At 43.9% G+C, this 20,397-nt stretch overlaps 2 protein-coding genes across 3 annotated transcripts in view; one reads left to right on the top strand and one right to left on the bottom strand.

The window, feature by feature from the left end:
• Nucleotides 1–1,111: 1,111 nt before the first annotated feature.
• On the bottom strand, nt 1,112–7,469 carry six4a (SIX homeobox 4a). Its single transcript, XM_079286878.1, has 3 exons — nt 6,633–7,469; nt 4,330–5,027; nt 1,112–3,415 (listed from the first exon to the last, which is right to left on the bottom strand). Exons 1-3 carry the CDS (start codon nt 7,355–7,357, stop codon nt 2,808–2,810), a joined length of 2,031 nt encoding a protein of 676 aa, XP_079143004.1. The 5' UTR covers nt 7,358–7,469; the 3' UTR covers nt 1,112–2,807.
• A 1,650-nt stretch (nt 7,470–9,119) lies between these two features.
• The window catches only part of mnat1 (MNAT1 component of CDK activating kinase), a 30,322-nt gene continuing 19,044 nt past the window's right edge, over nt 9,120–20,397 (top strand). The window contains exons 1-6 of one of the 2 annotated variants that reach the window (XM_079286880.1): nt 9,120–9,264; nt 14,767–14,919; nt 15,300–15,373; nt 17,118–17,221; nt 17,352–17,492; nt 18,678–18,809. In XM_079286880.1, the coding sequence (XP_079143006.1) occupies nt 9,176–9,264; nt 14,767–14,919; nt 15,300–15,373; nt 17,118–17,221; nt 17,352–17,492; nt 18,678–18,809 (693 nt within the window). In that variant the 5' untranslated portion in view covers nt 9,120–9,175. Of the gene's footprint in view, nt 9,265–10,454; nt 10,574–14,766; nt 14,920–15,299; nt 15,374–17,117; nt 17,222–17,351; nt 17,493–18,677; nt 18,810–20,397 lie in introns of those variants that run through there. The other variant, XM_079286881.1, reaches the window with a different exon arrangement.

The raw sequence follows: 20,397 nt of genomic DNA, 5'->3' as shown, positions 1-20,397 counted from the left end.
TCCCCATGAAAAACATACTACACATCTTCTGTGGGGGAACAATCGTGCTCCTTCCCTGTCTAATTTATAGGCACAATACAAAGGTGGAATTTGGAGTTTTCTGTGGCCCCCTCCCCGTGAGACCCACAGACCATGCTGCGAATGGGATCTTGTTCTGGGCTCCAACAAAGCTGTTTTCACCCTCTTCAATATTACAGGAGGAGTTACCTGATACCTAACAATCAGCTAATCCACTGCCCATGGCGACGAGGTCACCTGTGCACAGGTAACTTTATCCCGGTTGCCTGCCTCTCCCTCCCTTTCCCGCTAGTCTCTCCCATTTTTTTTCTTCTCTCTCTGTGCCTCAACAGTGAGCACAGACAATCAGCCTCTGTTTATTTAGGTCATCAGTTAGATCATATATAACTCCTCCAGCCAGGATCCGCTGAAAGGACAACTCCTATAATCCAACACAGACACGCTGTGAATGAAGTAAAATCCCCCGCTGTTCGTCCATTTGTCGAACTTTGAATCCATCTTATCTCCTTGCTGGTTTGGTTCGGGTGCACACTGAGTGTACAAGCATTGGGTGGAAATTCATGACTTTAAGGAGAATCCCTTCAAGCCACGAGAGGACTCCAGGCACTTTTCTGGATAGAGACTCAGTGTCTGTGAGTGACAGCACCTCAGATTCATTCCTCCACATGTTCGGCCTTTGCTCAGTGAATAACCGTTGGATTGGACTGAGCTATAGGGAGCTGCAGACCCCCCACCCAAAAGGAGCTTTACCTCTGGAAATCTCATTGCTGTTTATTTGAATTACATGGGCTGAGATGAGAAAAGGAGGGCTAATGAACTCCAGGTTGCCAGGCATGTGTAAACGATCACTGCAGGTTTGCAGAGAGCAGCACCAGGCTGCTGGATTACTGCATGCCACTGACCCCCCAATCCTCACAGTTTGGCTACCTAGGACTCCTAAATGTTGGGAAGATATGCTTTTTATTTGGCATGAACTTACTGACATATTTTGTGCCTAAAATGTTGAAAAACCTCAAAGATCTTTCCTTAATTCTGTAGTTCTTAACTCATCGTAAGGCTAAATTTGTTAGGAAGAATAAAAACAACATCAGTATTACGTTTTTATAAATATAAACTTTTATTGCAGTATGGAGATTTAGAAAAATACATTCACATAATTTCAGATAACAAACATAATTCAAACTAAGATTTAAAAAAACAAATGACCATCAGTTTTACTATTTGCCCACGACTCATTTTTGGTATATGACATTAAAGCACTGAGGATACTTTCATTGAAACATCCATTCAAATTGATGGGATTGTGTCATAAATCCTGACAAAGAAAAGTATTTCTAGTCCACTGGTATGAAGACGTGTGATGCACTGATAGATGTGCACATGGTGTGAGTTGGCTGTAAGGCTGAAATGTGCTATTTGTATGACAGCGAGGAATTAGGCTCCTGTTGTGAAAAGCACTGGACACACTTGACAAATGGGCTCCACATTCTCATGTCGTTCCCTCAACTGACACCCAACAAATGTGCCAGTAACGGCTGCGGGCAGCGGTGGTAAATCTCTGAAGCTGCAATGTCACTGCCTGCACGCCAACGCAAGAGCTGCGACAAAGCTTACTTTCAGTGTTATTCAAGAAACAAAAGTAAAAGGCACTAGTGTCCAAAACATCATGACGCCATGCAAAGAGAGATTATCACAATCCCTTCATAGAAAAATACCATTAATGATTACTGACATTTGGAGAGACACATCAAAATGAAACAGGATATAGTACAGCATCATCACATCTAGTTAACATACTATGAGTTGCAGCGTTATAAACAACATATGATGAACAACGTGTGAACCGACAGCCTGACCTTCAGACCATCATTCGTGTCTTGGTCTCGCAGGTTGACGATGAGGCTTGAAATATGAGTTATTACTGAAATAGTGTGCATTTGTTGAGGCGTGTCACACATGACAAACCCTCCAACATGAAGGCTGTTTGAAACATGTGACATTGTAATGTCATTATGGTAGTGCAAACGCCAAAACAGACCAATGCCATTATGTATTTTAAGTAGCAGAAAGGCACATTCGTCTTAACTCTAGTCCAACACTCCCAGTTCATTTGGTTGCTATAAAGCACAAAACAGGGTTTTGTAGTGACTTGAGAGGCATTCAGATCATTTGAGGTGATTACTGAAGGACACTTTTCCTAAATCAGCAGCTTTGTGTGTTTAATGACCTATTCTCTGTATGTGTGCAGTCCTTGAGTGAAGCTGTTGCTGTTTAACTGACCGTTTTCACCGAGGCTCTCTCCCTCTTCCCCCTACTGAATGACCTTTTTGGTTTGACCCATATGACGCATTTAGTTTGGAGTAACATCCTTGTCACATGACTCCAGGCATTCCAGCACCTGCTTCTGCGGATCAAATCCACTCAACAGGAAGTAGCAGGTGTTGTCTATAAAAATGCATATTTAAACACGGCTCAAGCACATACAGCGACTTCTTCTGTACGTAACCGTCGTTATGTTTCATCTCATGAACGGGGCTTTTAAAACATGTCATCGACTTTTTCAATTTTATGATGGTCACATAATGCGCACCTACAGGGCTCCCCTCTGATTCGAGTGCATTGTAAAAGTCAAATGAACAAAAATAATTTAACATTTAAAGGAATTGAATTGTAAAAAACACACACACACACACACACACACACACACACACACACGCTCACACAAAAGTTCAAAGATTCACCATATCCCTGCTTGGGCGGACATGAGTGCTTCTAAAGGAGGTTCGAGGTTAAAGGTCAGCCATGTTCTCCCCCATCCGTACTGTCTGTAGTTTGGCTAGGTCCTTCCCCTCCACAGCCTCCATCTCCCCACACATGGCCCGCACCATCTCACTCACGCCTCCTGAGCCTGAACCGTCCACCTTGTTTTCTGAAAGGTTCATGTAGTTGCTGTTCATGCCGGGGCCCATCAGGTGCGAGGAGGGCCCCCGCAACCCGTGGCCCCCGAGATACTCTGCGGGCTGGAGGTGGTGTCTGCTGGGGTCCGTTTGGGCCATCAGGGGCGTGCTGACGGTGAGGGTGGTGTAGACCTCTGGCTCAGGGCTGGACGAGCTGATGGCGGAGACCTCCGTGGTCGAGGCGGGGCCTCGGCTGGAAGGAACCTCCTCTGAGTTGGGGGTGGTGTAGCTGAGCTGACCGCTGGAGTCCAGGTGGAGCCCGTGGTGGTACGAGGAGTAGACGCCTCCCTCCAGAGGCTCCTTCTTGATGGCCGGCTGGCCAACGTTGCTCATGCTGTAGAGGACTGTGCTGTGGTGCAGGGACGTCATGGTCAGCTTGTCCTGCTGCTGGAACGAGTCGCTGGAGGAACTCACTGCTACATTGTTCAGAGGCATGGTACCTGTGGTAATACAACAATGGATCAATACATACAGTATCATACAGTTCCTCACAGTATTATACGTTTCATTTACAGCAGGCCTTGGCCCGAAATTGCTGTTGTGTGTCTCACACACTTTGTGCTGGACCTGGCGGTGCCCCAGGGAACGAGTGCAGAAGCCTGCCAGGACTCAACAGCAAGCTGCAATTTTCTGTTTTCCTTATTATTCATCCTGGTGTAGATTCTCTGCTTTATGTCAAAGTAAGTGCTATAATGGCTTTTTCCCTGTTAGTGCGTTTCATGGCCTCTGATTGTCTGAAACATATTTCCCTTACTCCCTGCTCTGCAGATCAAAAGTGCCATGATGATGAGTGATGGTGACTTCAGAGCTTGTTTTTATTCATCTCTGGGGTTTTCAAAGGACCACCTTCTTCTGTGTGTGTGTGTGTGTGTGTGTGTGTGTGGGTGGGTGGGTGGCCCGACCTAGTTTTTTCTGTTGCTGATCGGCTGGGAGATATAAGGATATACCATCTGCATTTTTAGGAAAAGTGTAGAGTAGATTATGTCTGGATTTTTTGACATTTGAAACAGTGATATATCCTAATTTTGTCTTATGTCATCAATGTTGCACTACATGATACAAGCATTATTATAGCAAAGTAAAATACATTTTAATGGATATGATTGACTGCGTAAAAAGGGTAAAATTACAGTGACTGACTCTAAATCCTGAAGCAGTATATCCCCATTTCAGACAATATCACCAAAGTCTAATCACAATTAAATACTGTAAATTCAATGTTACAACTAATTTGTTCTATCATTGTCTGCCATATCTGCCTTAGTATATAATATAACTTCCAAGTAAACATAACAAGGTTATTACAACATAATGAGAATTAAGTTTAAATAATCATTTAGCTTTCTGAACCCACCTTGTGTGATTGTTGAGGAAGATTGGGCAGAAGAGAGCTGCAGTGGAGGAAGACCTATGTCGCTGTTGAGTAATGAGCTGCCATCGCTGTCAGAGACGCCACTTGGTACCTGGACCAGACTGTAGCCACCCAACTGCAGCGCACCTGACGAGGAGTTGAACGTGAGCACAGAGGAGCCTCCGTTCTGGGCAGCCATGTTGTGAACCCCCTCCAGCTTCACCTCTGCTCCGTTCACACAGCCTGGGTAGCCATACTGTAGGGCCGAGTCCTCAGCAGAACTGCCCAGACCCTTCTCTTGTCCTGTCTGCATCTGCATGTCCATACCAGAGCCCCCCAGCAGCACCCCTCCAGACGGCCTCAGAGGGTTGAAGGCCAAGGGCTGGATGCCCAAATTGAGCCCGTTGAAGAGGATGTTTCCGGGTGTGTGGAGGTAAGACGAGCCACCATTGTGAAACACGGCGGAGGGGGTGTTACTTGTCACTAGACTTCCGTTGTAGAGACCGCCACTGCTGGATCCAGGGGGCAGCTTGATATCCCCGATCTGTTGGATGACCACCCCACTGTCCAGAGGCCCTGTTTGAATGGGATGGGTCCCATGGGTGATCACTCCATCTGAGGAGTTAGAGAGGGGCCGGGGAGACAACTCCTCTTGGCCTTTGCTAGACTCATCCTCTGTGCTGTGGTTTCCATCAGATTCACTGTGAGAAAAGGCAATTGGTTTGTCACAAAACAAAGGTAAAAAAATGAATTATGAGCAGTAAACTATTGTCATAATGTGACTTTAAGCCCCGAATGAATGCAAAAAATGAAAAAAAGATTGGAAAATGTAAATGTTCCTAATCTAGATTCCTATTCATTTGTGGACTTTTTTGGCAAAGAAGACACACTCTACATAACTTTTCCAACACAAATTCAATGAAATACAGTTCGGCATATTTCCTTTCCACCCACATCTTGCCAGAGTCACATTTGGTGCCGTGTTACTACACAGCTTTGAAGAGCAGGCTCTGTTTGTGAATGTCTAGCCCTCACTTACCTCATGGAGAGCTGCACTGACAACAACCAACCAACGTCAACAACCGTGCAACCATTTGGCGCAATAAAGTGTGACAGACTGCCAGCGCTGGTGGCGTGACAAAACAAGTGGCTGAGAGTATTCATTTTAATTTAATTCTAAATTTAAAATGGTGCTGTAATTTAAAACCCCTATTTATCTGTTTCCATGAAGATTTAAGACAATAAAGAAGTAGTTGGTATCGAAAATTACGTAATGAACGACTGTTTTTAAAGATTGATCCAAACAGCTGCATCCCTTCCAGCACACTCTCTCTCACACACGTATACACGCACACATGCGTGCGCGCGCCCACACACACACCCTAAAACGTCTCACGACCACTTTCCAGGAAAAGATATACGCAAAAATTAGACGATTTGTTCAAAAATATTTATAGGTTATAAACTTATAATTAAACGTCGTTTCTGGATCATTTTAGTAGCAACTCAAATCAATCTATAATGGTGTGTGTGTGGGGGGGGTGCGCACGCGTGTGTGTGTGTGTGTGAGAGAGAGAGGTCACCTCCACCAGGTGTGCGTCAGCTTTGTTCACAGAGAGAGAAACATGAAAGAAGCAACATTTCTGTCTGTCTGTGTGGTGGATTATGAAATGAAACACAGGAGCTGATGGAGGCTTTGAGATCCTTTTTGGTCTGAGAGGAAAAAAGTGACAATGAAAATGATTTATCTGCTGGGAAGGGAAAACGTGCATGCGCTGGTTGTTTGTGTTCATCTCTGACACACATACACTCACTATACAAATAGAAGAGAACACGTTAAAGTAACGTGTTAACTGTTTAAGTTTTCAACTGCTCGTGTCTGACAGTCAAATCACTGGAGTGTGGAAGTCACTTTGTTATTTAGTTGCTTATGGTTAGCACCAACACACTTGAAACCGGATCTGAATGGCAACCGCTTCATATTTCAAAACATTAAAAGCGTGCTCCAAACCCTTTTACGCACTTTTTTGGTTTCTTGATTATCAACGGTTAATGATTCACACTGTCAAGTCTTATAAAAGAGTCCGAAGATTAACAAATACACTGAGTATTGGCAGTCAGACAGAATGGTTGTGAATTATAGGCGCCACTCCACGAAAAAAACGTTATAATACTTGGTTTAAATTATCCTGGTTATGTTTTATTGCGCGTTTTACGCACACCACACTCGACATTTTATTAAATTGTCTTATATGGAGTTCCTCACTGATTCAGCCGTATGTGGCTTGTTCCTTTTGTTTCCTCACCTTTTGGATTGTGCCTCGGACGGGTTTCTGTCTCTCTGTCTCCTGTTTTTGAACCAGTTGCTGACCTGGGTCAAGGAGAGTCCTGTAATCTTGGCGAGATTTCTTTTCTCTGCAGGAGAGGGGTACCTATTGTGGTTATAAAGATCCTTCAGCGCGTTCCGGGATCTCTCCTTGAAACAATACACAGTCTCCTCGCCGTCCCAGATAGTCCTGGGGAGAGGGTACTTTCTCCGGATCCTGTACTTGTCCACGGCGCCCAGGGGTCTCCCCCGCGCCTTCTCCGCCTCGGTGTACCGGGCCTTGTACCACAGATCTTGCAGAAAGGTGTGGTTGGACGGACTGAAACTGTGGTTCTCCAAAATACTGTACAGCTCCTGATACCGAGCCTGGTGATAAGCAACGAGGGCTTGGGCTTTCAGGATGCTTTCGTTGCCGCGTAGCAGGTCACTCTGTGGCAGGGACCACAGGAACCTGGCCAGCCGGTCCACATTACCTCCCTGCTGCAAAGCCTCGCAGACACACGCCACTTGCTCCGGGGAGAAAGCCAGAGAGGAAGCGGCGCTCACCAACAGCTCCGTGCGCACCGCGTCCGTGTTGCGCTCCATGGACAACTCCGCCGCGTCCAGCGCCACAAGCTTGATGCACTCCCGCGTATCCACCTCCTTCACATTTTCCCTCTTGATGTCATTTGCTGTTGTGACTTCTCCGGCAGAAGAAGAAGACATTTTTTTGTTCAAACCTTCCCTGGTAAAGTCACTCCTCCCAGCTCGATCAGGTTACCTCCTCGCCATGCGAATGCGATCGGATATCTGACAGCAGCTGTAAGTAGATATCTCTCTCCCCTTTTCCTTCCAACGTGACTTTTACTCTGCCGCGACTGGAGCTGGAAGGAGACACGCTCGGGTCTATCTGCAGGAGAGCCACGCTATTGGCCACCGAGGGCCTCATAAGGGAGGAGCGAGCGGGATTCGGACACGAATGTTTGGTTTCCAGCTGTCAGTCATATAACAGTATATTCCCGTGGCTCACCTGTGCAAGGTGAGTGCTTTTGGGATCGTGGGAACGGGATATTCTTGTTGTCTGTATTGTCAGGAGCAGCTGACTTAGCTGTGTGTGAAAACATCAAAGCAGTTTTATTCTCATATTGAGGAGGATCCAAGGGGGGAAGATCCTGCTGGGACTATTGTCATTGTGTCAACCTGAAATGTACTTACAATTTTATATTGATTCACAAAATATTACATACATTTTGACAATGAGACTGGACTTGTCGGAGGTTCTCCGCTTCAATGGGATATTTTAAATGCACTCCCCTTTTTTTTACTTTCAGTACAGATAAGTTCAAGGTGCTGGTTGTGATTGAGAGATAAGGTGTGAATATTGCCAGTTTGTCTGCCACAAGCCACTCGCACATTGGGCTTATCAAAACCCAACACATAATGACCAATGAGGAATGTCATATTACATCCCATACATACACATGGGACATTTAGTAATGGCTAGAAACCAAACATCTCTTCATTGATGCAAATTCAGAGCATTTCCTCAATGACATTAAGTAGCCTATGTGATGTAATATTTCTGTCCAGTTTTATTTTCACCTTCCATATTTCTTAGACCCCCAGAGCACACCATGTATCCGTGTTCCATGAATATAATTTGAAATAAAAGTATTTAAAACAATTTTAATTAAGGATTACTAATCCACCGACGGCCATGTGAAATCTGTAGAAACATAAATCGTCAAAACTTAATTTGAAAGCTGAGAAATTGGTAATTTTATCCTTTTGCAAATAATAATTGCCAGTCTTATGTGGCACTGGAGTCTAATTTGGTGTCAATCAATAACTGACATTTATACACAGCAAATCAATATACCCATAGGCTGGACTTTTATTGATTGTACTAGAATATTTTTTTTAGAGCTATAACCTTTGAAAATACCTACCTGTTAGTGTTACTCTTTTATGACTATAATACTGTTATCATCCCTTTCCGTCTTCATCCTGCATCAATAATAAATCACATGAAATATCCACCTGACTTGGTGGATATTTCACGTGATTTATTATCTTAAATAAACAATACATTCAGTTTCACATCCAACCAAAAACTGCATGATATCAGAAGCCCTGGTGAGTAACATCTGGAGAGGTTTTTGGTTTTAATTATTTCTCAGTCCAGTCTTACATTAGATCGTGGAATATATGGGGGTAATCTATATGGTACTACACAGAGGAGACAGTCCAATAATCAAAACAGACAGTGTATACATTCGTCTATACGTGAAAATAAACCACTCAGCTTTTCCCCTCAGACCCCCCGTGAATCGCCAGGGACCCCCAGGGTGTGCCTGCACCACAGACTGGCCGCCACTGCTGTAGAGGTCATCATTAAATAGGAACAGCTCTTATTAATGGCGTTTCTCGTCGGACCGCATTCTGTGTAACACAGCGGTTCGCCACCGGGAAAGTGACAGGAGAGGAGCGCTGCTAGTTGTTGACAGTGCTCTCGAGCTCTTATTTTGTGTTGCGCAGACAGAAATGGACGACCAGGGATGTCCGAGATGCAAAACAACCAAATACAGGAACCCGTCGCTGAAGCTGATGGTGAACGTCTGCGGCCACACGCTGTGAGTAAAGTTATTTATATCTGACAGCTAAAAGAAAGTAGAGAGGGAAGCTACCGGAGTTTGTGCAACAATTCACCTGCTAACACAACAAACCCATAAAGCAGGCGGCGAAGTCCTAAAATAAAACTATTCCCATATTTAATACGCTTTATATTCTACTTTAAATCTGAATGGTTGGCCGTTAACGTGCACGTTGAAAACTGAGTTTAAGCCTCACGAGCTTTCAGCTAACGGGTTTCTGTGCTCTCTAACACATGACACATGTTACTATATAAGAAGGTGGAAAAAAAGGCATCCTGACAGTTATAAACCCAATATTTGTATTAACTATGATTATCTTTTTGAAAGTCTAAAGTTAGCATGAACAGGCGAGTTGGCACAGTGTATAGGTGGGTTTATGTTATGTTAATAATCATTGTTAATAAACATATCAGACTGTTAACTCGTAATAACACAACCTGCACTGCTTATTTGTACCCTTCTTTAAAGGCTGTTAAAATAGGTCTTGAACAGATGGATTTTTGTCCACTGAAGGAGTGTTCAGTCCTTTGAAATCTGACATTTTTTGCAAAGTTCACGATTTCAGAGATACATGTGATGGATGATGTGTGTGCTGAAGTTTTAACCACATAATGAGTACAACCTTTTCCAGAGATGGTAAACAGGGTCATCTTTAATGAACAAATACAATCTAATCTACACAAGGACCGCACTGCACGATCACAGGTATGACTACTCTATTAAACTGATGAATCATGTTAAATGATCTGGATCCTACTATAGTCACAAGCAGAGGCAGAGAGCAGTCCCAGACCGTACCCTAACCCCACCCACGCCATTACAAATGCAACCTAAACGAAATCCTTTCCACCTTTTTACAACTTAACCATCTCAATAACACCACACAATGTAAGCAAGTCCTTGCTTTTGTTAACCTGTAACCAGCAAATATATGGTATTTTATTTTAAAAAGTTACAGTGAATCAAGAGAATCCTTTGATTTTGATTGCCTGAATTGCTTGGCCGAATTTTTTGCAGCACTATTTTACACTGATCGTATTTATTATCGCCACTAAAGTGACTTTTGATTGTGTGTCACCCTCATGTCGGTACTCAGTAAATCTTGCCTGCTGTGCATTTTCCAATATTTAACCTTGTCATCTGTTTAAAAACCTGGCCGTTTAATTGAGGGGGACGTGTTCTCCATGAGCATCACGCAGTGACAGTGGCAGCCTGATGAGAGCATCTTTTTGACCCTGTCTGTTTATTGACCGTACACCATCAGGAAGTGGCCATGCTTTGTCATCAGGTCAGTAAGCTCATAACTCACCGGCTCTGTCTGTGTGCAGGGCTACACACGGAAAATTAAAATGATTCTGCAATGAAGCAATTTGGTGAGATGTCCTAGCCCAGGTCACCTTGGATCTGTTCCTCAGAGCGGGTGCAACAGTGAATTAATGCTCCACTTGGAAACTGCTGTACTCTTCAAAAAGTATTTTCATCACTGATGTCATTTGGGTTTTTGTTTGGAGCTTCCCTCAGGAGTCTGACAGATATGGAGGTCTGTACGGTAGCGTGAGCAATGTGTTTTTGGTGTAATCAGCTCTGTGCTGAAAAAGTGAATAAAAAAAGAAAGAAAATGTGAAATTAGAAAGGCAAATGTGTACGTGCACACACAGTATACAGTACAGATTGCAATTCTTGGTTGCTGCCTTTTTCTGCAGAGTGAACAATTGTTCGTGTAGGCAGAAACCTCACAAGAGAATCTGACCTTTACAGCGTATTTTACTACCGTTTCTGAAGTAAAGTATGACATAACAACCTGATTTTAAGGCTTGCTTGTTGATCTTTAACTTTGTACTGAACAATGAGTTGAAGAGCTAATTTACAGAAAATTTATCTCCAACAATTTTCAAAATCTATTGATTTTTGTCATAAACCGAGGGGAAAACATTCATTGGATCGTGCCCAAATGTTTTCTGTTTTATAATCTAACTGAAAAATAAATACCTTTCGAGTTGTGGACAAAACAAGCAATTTGAAGATGTCACCTTGGGCTTTGGGAAACGGCAATGAGTATTTTCTTCTGTATTTTTTAAAAGAAATAACATTTCTTCTTACAATCAACACTTGAAATGATGACGGCACTTTAAAATGACCTTTAAATAGCCTCGCTCTACCTTGTACCTGATTGAGTGGCTGTTTCAGTCCACACTGACCAGGTGATGCAATGCAGTGTTGAGCTTCTCCACCTCGAGCATGCATCTAAATGTAAACCCCACCACAGCACATTTTGTATCCCTGTCATCGGGGCATTTGATGTGTGTTTTTATTTTTTTATTACCTTCGCAAAATGACATCGGACCCATGTCCTTTGCCATTTGACACTGGGAACAGACACAAATGATAGTAGCTGAGACATACAGTGGTGATTTCAGTGGCCCGCCCTCTACAGTGAGGTTGAGAGGATGGACGCATCTCGTTAAGTAGAAGCTAGTTTTCTAGGTTGATGTACAGTAATAAATTGGGGAAAAAAAGTTTTTTTCATGCGTGCAGAGATCCAGAAGTCAAAGCTCTGTTCATTGTTTCCATAGATATAGACATTGATGGGCATAACGTACTATTGTCTGAGTCATCAGTAAATCAATAAACTTACTTCCTTTGTGGCCGAGAGGTAGATGAGAAGATAAATACGACCATAGCTACAACGAGGAGATGGTTAGTTTAGCATAAAGACTAGAATCAGGGGGAAACTGCTATCCTGGCTCTGTTTTAATGGTTAAAAAACCCCTCTCTGTAAAGTACACCAAATCTCAGCTTTATTTTTTTAAGATCAGACAAGCCTATGCGAGCTTCCTGTGTAAGCAATCATACTCCTGGGCCTCAGCATTTTTTGACTCTGCTGCTGCAGGTTTGTGTAGGTCACAGGGCAGGACAGAGTGTCATAGCAGCTTTGAATTTGGCTCGAAGCCAGCCCCGCCAGGGCTCCGTCGTTGCTCTGTGAAGAGCTTTAAGGCACAAACAAGTGAATCAGACTCCTGTGTTTTTATAGTGCTGTTTTATTTTCGCTATTTTTCGCATGAAGAAGAAGGCAAAGACGCAGACAATGTCACCGGTGATGGTGTGTGGAGGCGTCTTTGCTGAGCCAGGACCCTTTTCACCCCCTTCTTTGACCTGCTGACAGCTGCAGATGGGACAGATAGGAGCCTGGAGCTCTGAGCAGGACAGGTGAGAGAGGGAGGAGTAGGGAGTACTCAGTCAGCGACGACAGCCCTAGGACACAGAGATGGCAAGCTGCTAGAAATCTGTCGGCTTGCTTAATTGTCTGTTCAGTATGCTCGAGCAATACAGCGTATAGCCTGGCAAGAGGTTTCCGAGTTCCCTTTTGATTACAAATTGCAACAGGCACACAATCCAGAAGCTGTCACTTAGAGAAGGCGCATTTCAGAAGTAAGATGGCAAATTGACTCTAAAATCTCCTCCCTCCCTGTTAGACCTTCACCTCTTTGCTCTAGAGTTACACAGGATTTCCCCTTTGGAGAGTTCTGATGTGTGGTCCATTTATGGGGCAGGGGGCAAGCTACGCCCCACTCCTTGTCCCGTGTTGATGAATGGGCTCTTTGTGGGCCTGTGGAAACAGGCTGAATCCCTCCATCTACCTCCATATGGCCAGGCCTATAGATCTCCTGTAGCCTGGGGCCACAGTGAACATCTGCCTCTTCCATGGTGCACTTGAGCAGGGACTCCTCCTGCTCTAAAGCACCAACTGGACAACGCAGATGTTTCCTTCTGTCATTCTGTCATTTTTCATTTTTATTTTCGTGGCTTCATCTTAAGCCCAGCTAATCTGGCGTGCTTGTAACACAGTCCTGCTGCAACGCAGGCAACGTCTATTTGTTGTACAACCGTGAAAGCTTGGTGTCACACTTGACAGGTTGGGCTTGTTTGACCCATATCTGAGACGTTAGATGTAAACAGCCAAACTTCATGGCTCTGCAGTTTCACCTTTAACTGCTTTTTTTTTTTTTTTAATTTTTTTTGAATCCTGCTGATGAAGTGAAATGTCTCGCATGATGGCTTTGTCATGACTGTTCTAATCGGCTTTTGATGAGGCCCAGGTCTCAAGCCCAGTACTTGACTTTGGAAAGAAATGACTCAACCATACCGTCAATGACGTTTGGTTAAAAATCTGGCTTTTCCCCCACCAACTTTGCTATATTTTATTTTAAAAACTCTCTGTGCTCTAAAGCAGATTGCAACATTTGGAAACCAGATGGTCCATTTTTTGGGAAGGTGGTCGCAAGCAGGAAGGTGAATTCCTGTGGAAGTAAAGCTCCGCAGAGAATTGATTTAAAAAAAAGTATACTGTGCAAACGTTTATCCAGGCCCTCCACCCTATCAGGGGAGATTTAGGAACATTCCCATTGTCTTCAGCGTCCACTCCTCACTTGAGTGTGACTGATGGGTAAACGCCTGCCGACATAAAGGTGTGATTGATGGCTAAGCTCAGGGTTGTGCCCTTAGCTCGGTCTGACAGTTGTCATGGTGCATGAAGTAAACCTTCCTGTTTGAACCTGGGCTTTACCTGGAATTTACCAACTCCATCCGAAGAATGTTCCGACCATTTTACATTCAATTCTATTCCTACTGAATAGTGTGTACGAGGACATAAAGGCTGCCTGAAAAACTCATCATGACTCTGCTGTACTGCTACTTATTTGTCTTGGAAAGTAATTGTATCCATTAAAAAGATTTACAGCAGATACTTTGATCAGTAACTGCCGAGATTTCCACAATATTTTAAAATGTGGCTTTCATAATACAGCTTCCTTTCATGTAGGAATAATAATGATATTTTCAGGCAGAAAGGTTGGAATTGCATTTGAAAATACAGATGCTTCTTTTAGATATGAAACTTACATTTTCAGATAAATTAAAGCCTGAAGCACAAATTACTATTCATCTCAAAATACTTCAATTTATCAATGAAGTAAGGAATACACAAAACACTGCAATTGTACATCTGTATTTCTCTCCCTCAGTCCATTATTATAATGGCGGACTACACTGTGAATTACAGAGCTGGGTTTTTATCATATTATGTATACGTGGCATGACTGAGGTCTGTTGAAATAACAATAAAGCAAATGTTTTTCCAGTGCAGACAGACACACCACTGATGGGGTGTCAGACTAATTTCCTCTTGTCTGAGAGTAGGAGGCTGCCTAATCGACATTCCAATAATAATCCCAGCCATCTTTGAGCACTTAGAGGAAATATTCATCTGCGCCATTATCACCCACTGCGCCTGATGATAAAAGAGAAAAAAACACAAATTTACTTTATTGTGAGGAAAGTTGTATTTTCAGCAGCCGCACACGCCCACCCGTGCTTGCAACTGCCTCTCGGGCCTGCCCGGGGGGGGGGGGGTCACCTCTGGAAAACATTCAACTCAGCGTGATGTTTTTTTTTTTCTGTTTCGTTGTCCTTTCTCCCCAACAGATGCGAGAACTGTGTGGAGATGCTGTTTGCGCGTGGCTCGGGTAACTGCGTGCAGTGTGACACGCCCCTGAGGAAGAGCAACTTCCGCGTGCAGCTCTTCGAAGACCCGACCGTAGATAAGGAGGTGGAGATTCGCAAGAAGGTGCTGAAGATGTGAGTGAGGGGGACCGTGGGTGAGGGGTGGGGCTCTGTGTGTTTATGTGTCATCTCGTGCCTCCTCCCACTTCTTAAGCCACCTTTGTCTTTCTCATTACACTGTTTGTTTTGTAGACAATGAGTCTCCCCGGGGGGGCTCAAACAGGAAGGCTCTTTCACTGCCAGGTTTTTACTTCTTAGCCCCTCCCTGCCTTCCCTCTCTCCCTCTCATCTGTTCGTTAATAGCCCCTTAATTGACGTCTAATGTGTGCCTATTAGCCAGTATGCAGACATGGTATTTTAAAATGGTTGATTTAATGGAGGCTATTAATGCCGGCGCATATTTGCTTTCATCGGGTTTTACCATTTGTCTCATCAGTTCTGGTCTTCCTCTGCAGATACAACAAGAGACATTTTGACTTCCCCAGCCTGCGAGAGTATAACGACTACCTGGAGAAATTGGAGGACATAGGTAGGACCCACATGGAAGCCTCATGCTGAAACAAAGAGCAGAAGGGATGCCTATAAGTGTAATGCTAACATGTCTTGACTGGACTTTAAGCATGGCTGTATCAGGAGAGCTGGATAGGATACGGCCAGTCAGCCTCAGCTACTTTGTCCCAGTGGCCAACCAAGCTGCAACAAAATCAAACAAACCCAGAAGCATTTTCCCCGATAGACCTTCATTGGAGACGTCTGTAAAACCTTTGACAGGACACCTCGAACTACAAATAAGGTTGATTATTACCACTTGTATTATACACGTTTAAACCATGAAGGTTGCATACAGTGGTGGCCAAACTTTTTTGATTGTAATGTGAAAATATAATGATTCACACGCCAAACAGTAGTAAATGTGATCAGTTATACAGAAAGATAATCATTGTTTCTAAATGTATTACCTATTCAAATAACTATACAACTGTACAAAACAGTTTGATGTTTGCCCTTTCAGTAGTAATTTAATTAAGAGTAATTCAATACTTTTAAACTCTAATACAGTGCATGGCCTCTGTTGTTGTTAAACGGGCAGTAATTGTTAAATCCCGATAATGGTTTCTGGTCATGGCCTAACCGCCCACTTAAAAGTTTGCAATGCAAATGTGATAATAAGATGTAAATCTTTAAGTCTAATATTTAGATGTTAGAAACTGAATAGGCAGAAATGGTAAAATATTGATTTCTGTGCCAAGAGGTAAAGTCAGAGATAATTTCACTAAATTTAGTCGGCATCTAGTATTTTAACTAGGATGTGCAATACAGTGCAATTTATTAGCAATATGCTCAATCCGTATTCTATTATAATTTTAAAAATTCTCCGTGGGCCATTTAAAAATGGGCAACGGACTTTAGTTGGCCTGCGGGCCGACGTTTGGCCACCCGAGGTTTAATATTTCCAAAACGTTCCCTAAGTTTAGATCATATGTTTTTAATTTTGTGTGACATCGTCCCAATTAGAAACTCTGGGCCGAGTGGGACAGGGAGGTCCAGACAGGGAGACACTGATGTGAATGTCATGTTAAAGTCAGGTATCCAGTTCCAATTATAAATTGATGGCATTTCAGAAGGCTAGGTCATCGGCCTGGTGCTAGAATGTGCACCAATAATATTTAGTGTGCACTCTTAAGTTAACTACCTCCTCTTATTTTACCCATTTAAACCCTAAAAATTATCCTTAAATTACCCTTTAAGCAGCCTTGAAGTTATATTTTCCCACAGTTGGACAACAACATCTTACCAGATGTTATTTTTTAGAGAGATAAGGCTGCACCTTTCCATTATATGAAATATTCTACATGTATTGACCCTCATTTTATACTCATTTTTTTCAGCATTTCAGATGGCAATGTTCATTATCGCTGAAACTCTTTGGATCTAGACTATAATTAAAAATAATAGTATTGTGGGTACAAACCATGCTTGGGAACATGGGTGTTATCTAAAAATCAGCATAACTGTGCATATTTTCAGACCTGAAAATCCTGAACGTCTTGAAAGACGTTCATAGTGTTGTTAAAACTCGGTTGTTCACATAAAACGTGAGCTGAGAGAGAAGTTCAAACCCTGGCTCCTTGTTCACCTCCACTCAGCTGGCCACTCTATCCTGCATAGGAAAACGATGCCGGGAGGGGTTCTGAAGCTGTTTGACTATCCGAAAGGCACTTCTAATGAAGTATACTGTACCTTTAATGCTGGCTTGTGTCTGCTCCATGTAGTGTACAACCTGACAAACAACATTGATGTGGAGAATACTAAGCTGCAGATGGAGCAGTACCAGAAGGAGCACAGAGATCTCATCCAGAGGAATAAGGTTAAACTGGTACGTACTCGTATTTTCCCAAACATGTGTCAGAGGGTCAAGCACAATATGTCATGCTCGGGCTGGTAGGAATTCCGCCTGTTGGTCAAAGATGTGACACAAGTTCATGCAACATCCCTGTTCTCCTCAGACGAGAGAGCAGGAGGAAGTGGAGGAGCTGCTGTTGCTGGAGCAGCAGGGCAATGAGCAGCGGAGACTGGAGCTGCTGCAGGATGAGCAGAGGCAGCTACAGGCCAAGAGGAAGAACAAGCAGGCTCTGCTGGATGAGCTGGTGAGATACACACATGCTTCATGTACATTTGTCCACAGTCTGGTGAAGACAAAAGCAGTCGCGTTGTGACAGATGTTCCATATCTGACACATAAGCACACACACCCTCAGCCTGAGGGTTCATGGCTGTGGATCATTAAGAGATTATTACCAGTCATTGTGCTCGGGGCTGCATTGTTTTCATTCTGTGATTCCAAAGCCTCCTGGCTCCATTGTGTTGAGCTGCAGGCTTTGGAAGCGATTGTTCCTGCAGAGCGGGCTGCCGAAGGACCATCGCAGATAGCAGGTTAAGCTGTGTGTTTGTTTGTTTAAGGCACAGGGCCTGTTGACTGTAGGCAGATGAGATCAGCACCTACCCCCCCCCCCCCCCCCCCCCCCTAGGGGGAACTGTCCTGAGCTTTGACATCTGTACATCCCTGTGGTCAGAGAGCTCACTGTTCTCATACACACACACACCAACACGTATATTTAGATTCCTTGTTGGTGTTTGATGAACTAGTGGTCAAATAAAACACATCACTGGCAACAAGTGACACACTTCTTGATTATTGTTCTTATCAAATGTAAACATCGATTTTACATTATTTGTCTTCAGGTGTAACTTAACTTTTTTCTCAAAATCTTTGTAAAATGAGAATCATGTTAATGATGTGATGTCATATTCAAATAAAGCAAGTGAATTCAGCTGTCCTAAATAAGTACAACTCGCGTCAGTGGAAGCGGTACATGTCTGCAGTCAGATGTGTTGGAATCCTTTAAATCACTTTTGGTTCATTATTAAATGTTAAGACACCTCCAGACTGTCCTACCACTGCTGTCCACCCCGTCACAGATGTCCTTCCCTTTCAGTGAACTAAGTATCCGAGCTTGTCTTCTTAGACTTCAGCGCTTGGCAACACTCCACTTGAGAAATTGAAATGCCCGACCTTGCTTTTTAATGGAGGTGAAGGTGCAGTGCACTTGAAGTAGCGTCCCCTGTAGTGTCACAGTTATGTTGATATGGCTTGCATCAATAATGTGGCCTGAAAGCACCTTATGCTCATGGGGGGGGGGGGGGGGGCTCAACATATATATACAAGTGTCAGCTGCTTTTGGATGAGCAGTTCCTGATTAAGCACTTTGTGGCGTTTATCAGACTCTAAGATTAACGTTCTCATAAAATCCCAAATCCCATTTGTCTCACCAGGAGAAGTCTCAACTTCCGGCCACCATCTTGCTTGCCCAACACAAGGTCCGTGCTGCCAACCTGGAGACCCAGATAGAGAAGCAGAAACAGGCAGTCAAGCCCACCAGTCTCTTCTCAACTGGAATCAATATGGTGAGTGCAACGTTAGACTTCTTAAACCTTTAACCCCAGTTCAAACTGTACATATACGAATTCAGAGTGATGTACTCTTGCCCTGCGCTCAAAAATGCAAGAGGCTGCACTGGTGTGGGCGTGTCCTTTCAGAGACACTGAGTTACTGCCTAGGAAGCCCAGAGGAACAGTGCTATATGATGTAAGCTAGCAAGTATGATATTCTACGGTAATCTTATCAATATCTTCGTCTACCGGTAGATAAAATAATGATCATTGTATTATACAGAAATGGCTAAATTAGAGATTATCGACATGCATAGCAAAGTGCATTCCCGGAAAAAAAAACATATGCACAGTGGCTGTTTCTGACCTGATGTAACGAATGTAACACCACCGTTGATGAGGGGGCTACACGTGTTCACACAGGAGTAATGTCGGTCTGAACGCGAACTCGCATGCATTTGTCAGAGTGGGCTTTGTTGCTTGCAAGTGAAAGCAGGATGAGCAGAGTGAAACATGAGAGCTTGAAGAAGCTATACATACCACAAATAACAAATGGATACTACATTTACAATGAGCCCATAAAGGTTAAGGGCACATGGTGGTTTTAATCTATCTGCTGTGGGTCTGAACAGTTATGGTTTTGGTGTGATTTTACCTGAGCGCTATACTTTAAACTCCACGTGCAGTGCTTGTTGACAATAGAGTGGTGATAACAGTCCAGACCTTCAAAGGGAAGATGTTCCTTGGTGTCTGTGGGAACAGAGTCCTCACACCTTCAGTCATGTCGTCACATTCCTGTGGGTGAACGGTGGGACCCACAGAGGGAGCATGTGGGCTCAGGGCTCCGGCCGCTCCGAGGGTTGCAGCTTTGTACTCGCTGTGTCTGAAGAGACCTTCCATTTGGCTATCGTTCAGGTTTTCAGCCGTTTATTTTCATTTTACTGTGATGAGATAGGCTGTGTCATCACCCACACCCCCCCTTCACAGCAACCCTCATGGGGCACGTTGTCTTCCCACAGTTTAGTGATGCGAGTGAGAGATATCGTGCAGGGCCAAGATCCTTCTTGTGGCACTGGCACCTCTGCGTCACTCAGCGTCAGTCTGTGTCTCTCAGTGTCAGTCTGTGTCTGACGCTGAGTGACGCAGACTGCCGCTGAGTGCCGCTGAGTGCCGCAGACTGCCGCTGAGTGCCACAGACTGACGCTGAGTGCCACAGACTGACGCTGAGTGCCACAGACTGACGCTGAGTGCCACAGACTGACGCTGAGTGCCACAGACTGACGCTGAGTGACACAGACTGACGCTGAGTGACACAGACTGACGCTGAGTGACGCAGAGGTGCCAGTGCCACAAGAAGGATCTCGCTGTCTCTCGAGATATCTGCTTAGTACTCACCTAGGCTCAAGCTGCAGCTAGGTTTTGACATACACAGGTACAACCCAACTTTGTTTGCCTGTTCTGTCCATTTTAATGTGTTTTCCACTGGCATAGCTCTTTGAAACGACTCGGTTAGATAATCAGATGCAGTAATCATCAGGGAGATTTAACAAGAGCATTCATTTACGCATTAAACCCCAAAGAGACAACTGGCTACCACCAGTGG

Source organism: Melanostigma gelatinosum (genome assembly GCF_949748355.1).
Source record: "Melanostigma gelatinosum genome assembly, chromosome: 16".
NCBI lineage: Eukaryota > Metazoa > Chordata > Actinopteri > Perciformes > Zoarcidae > Melanostigma > Melanostigma gelatinosum.
This window is presented reverse-complemented; position numbering and strand designations above follow the sequence as displayed.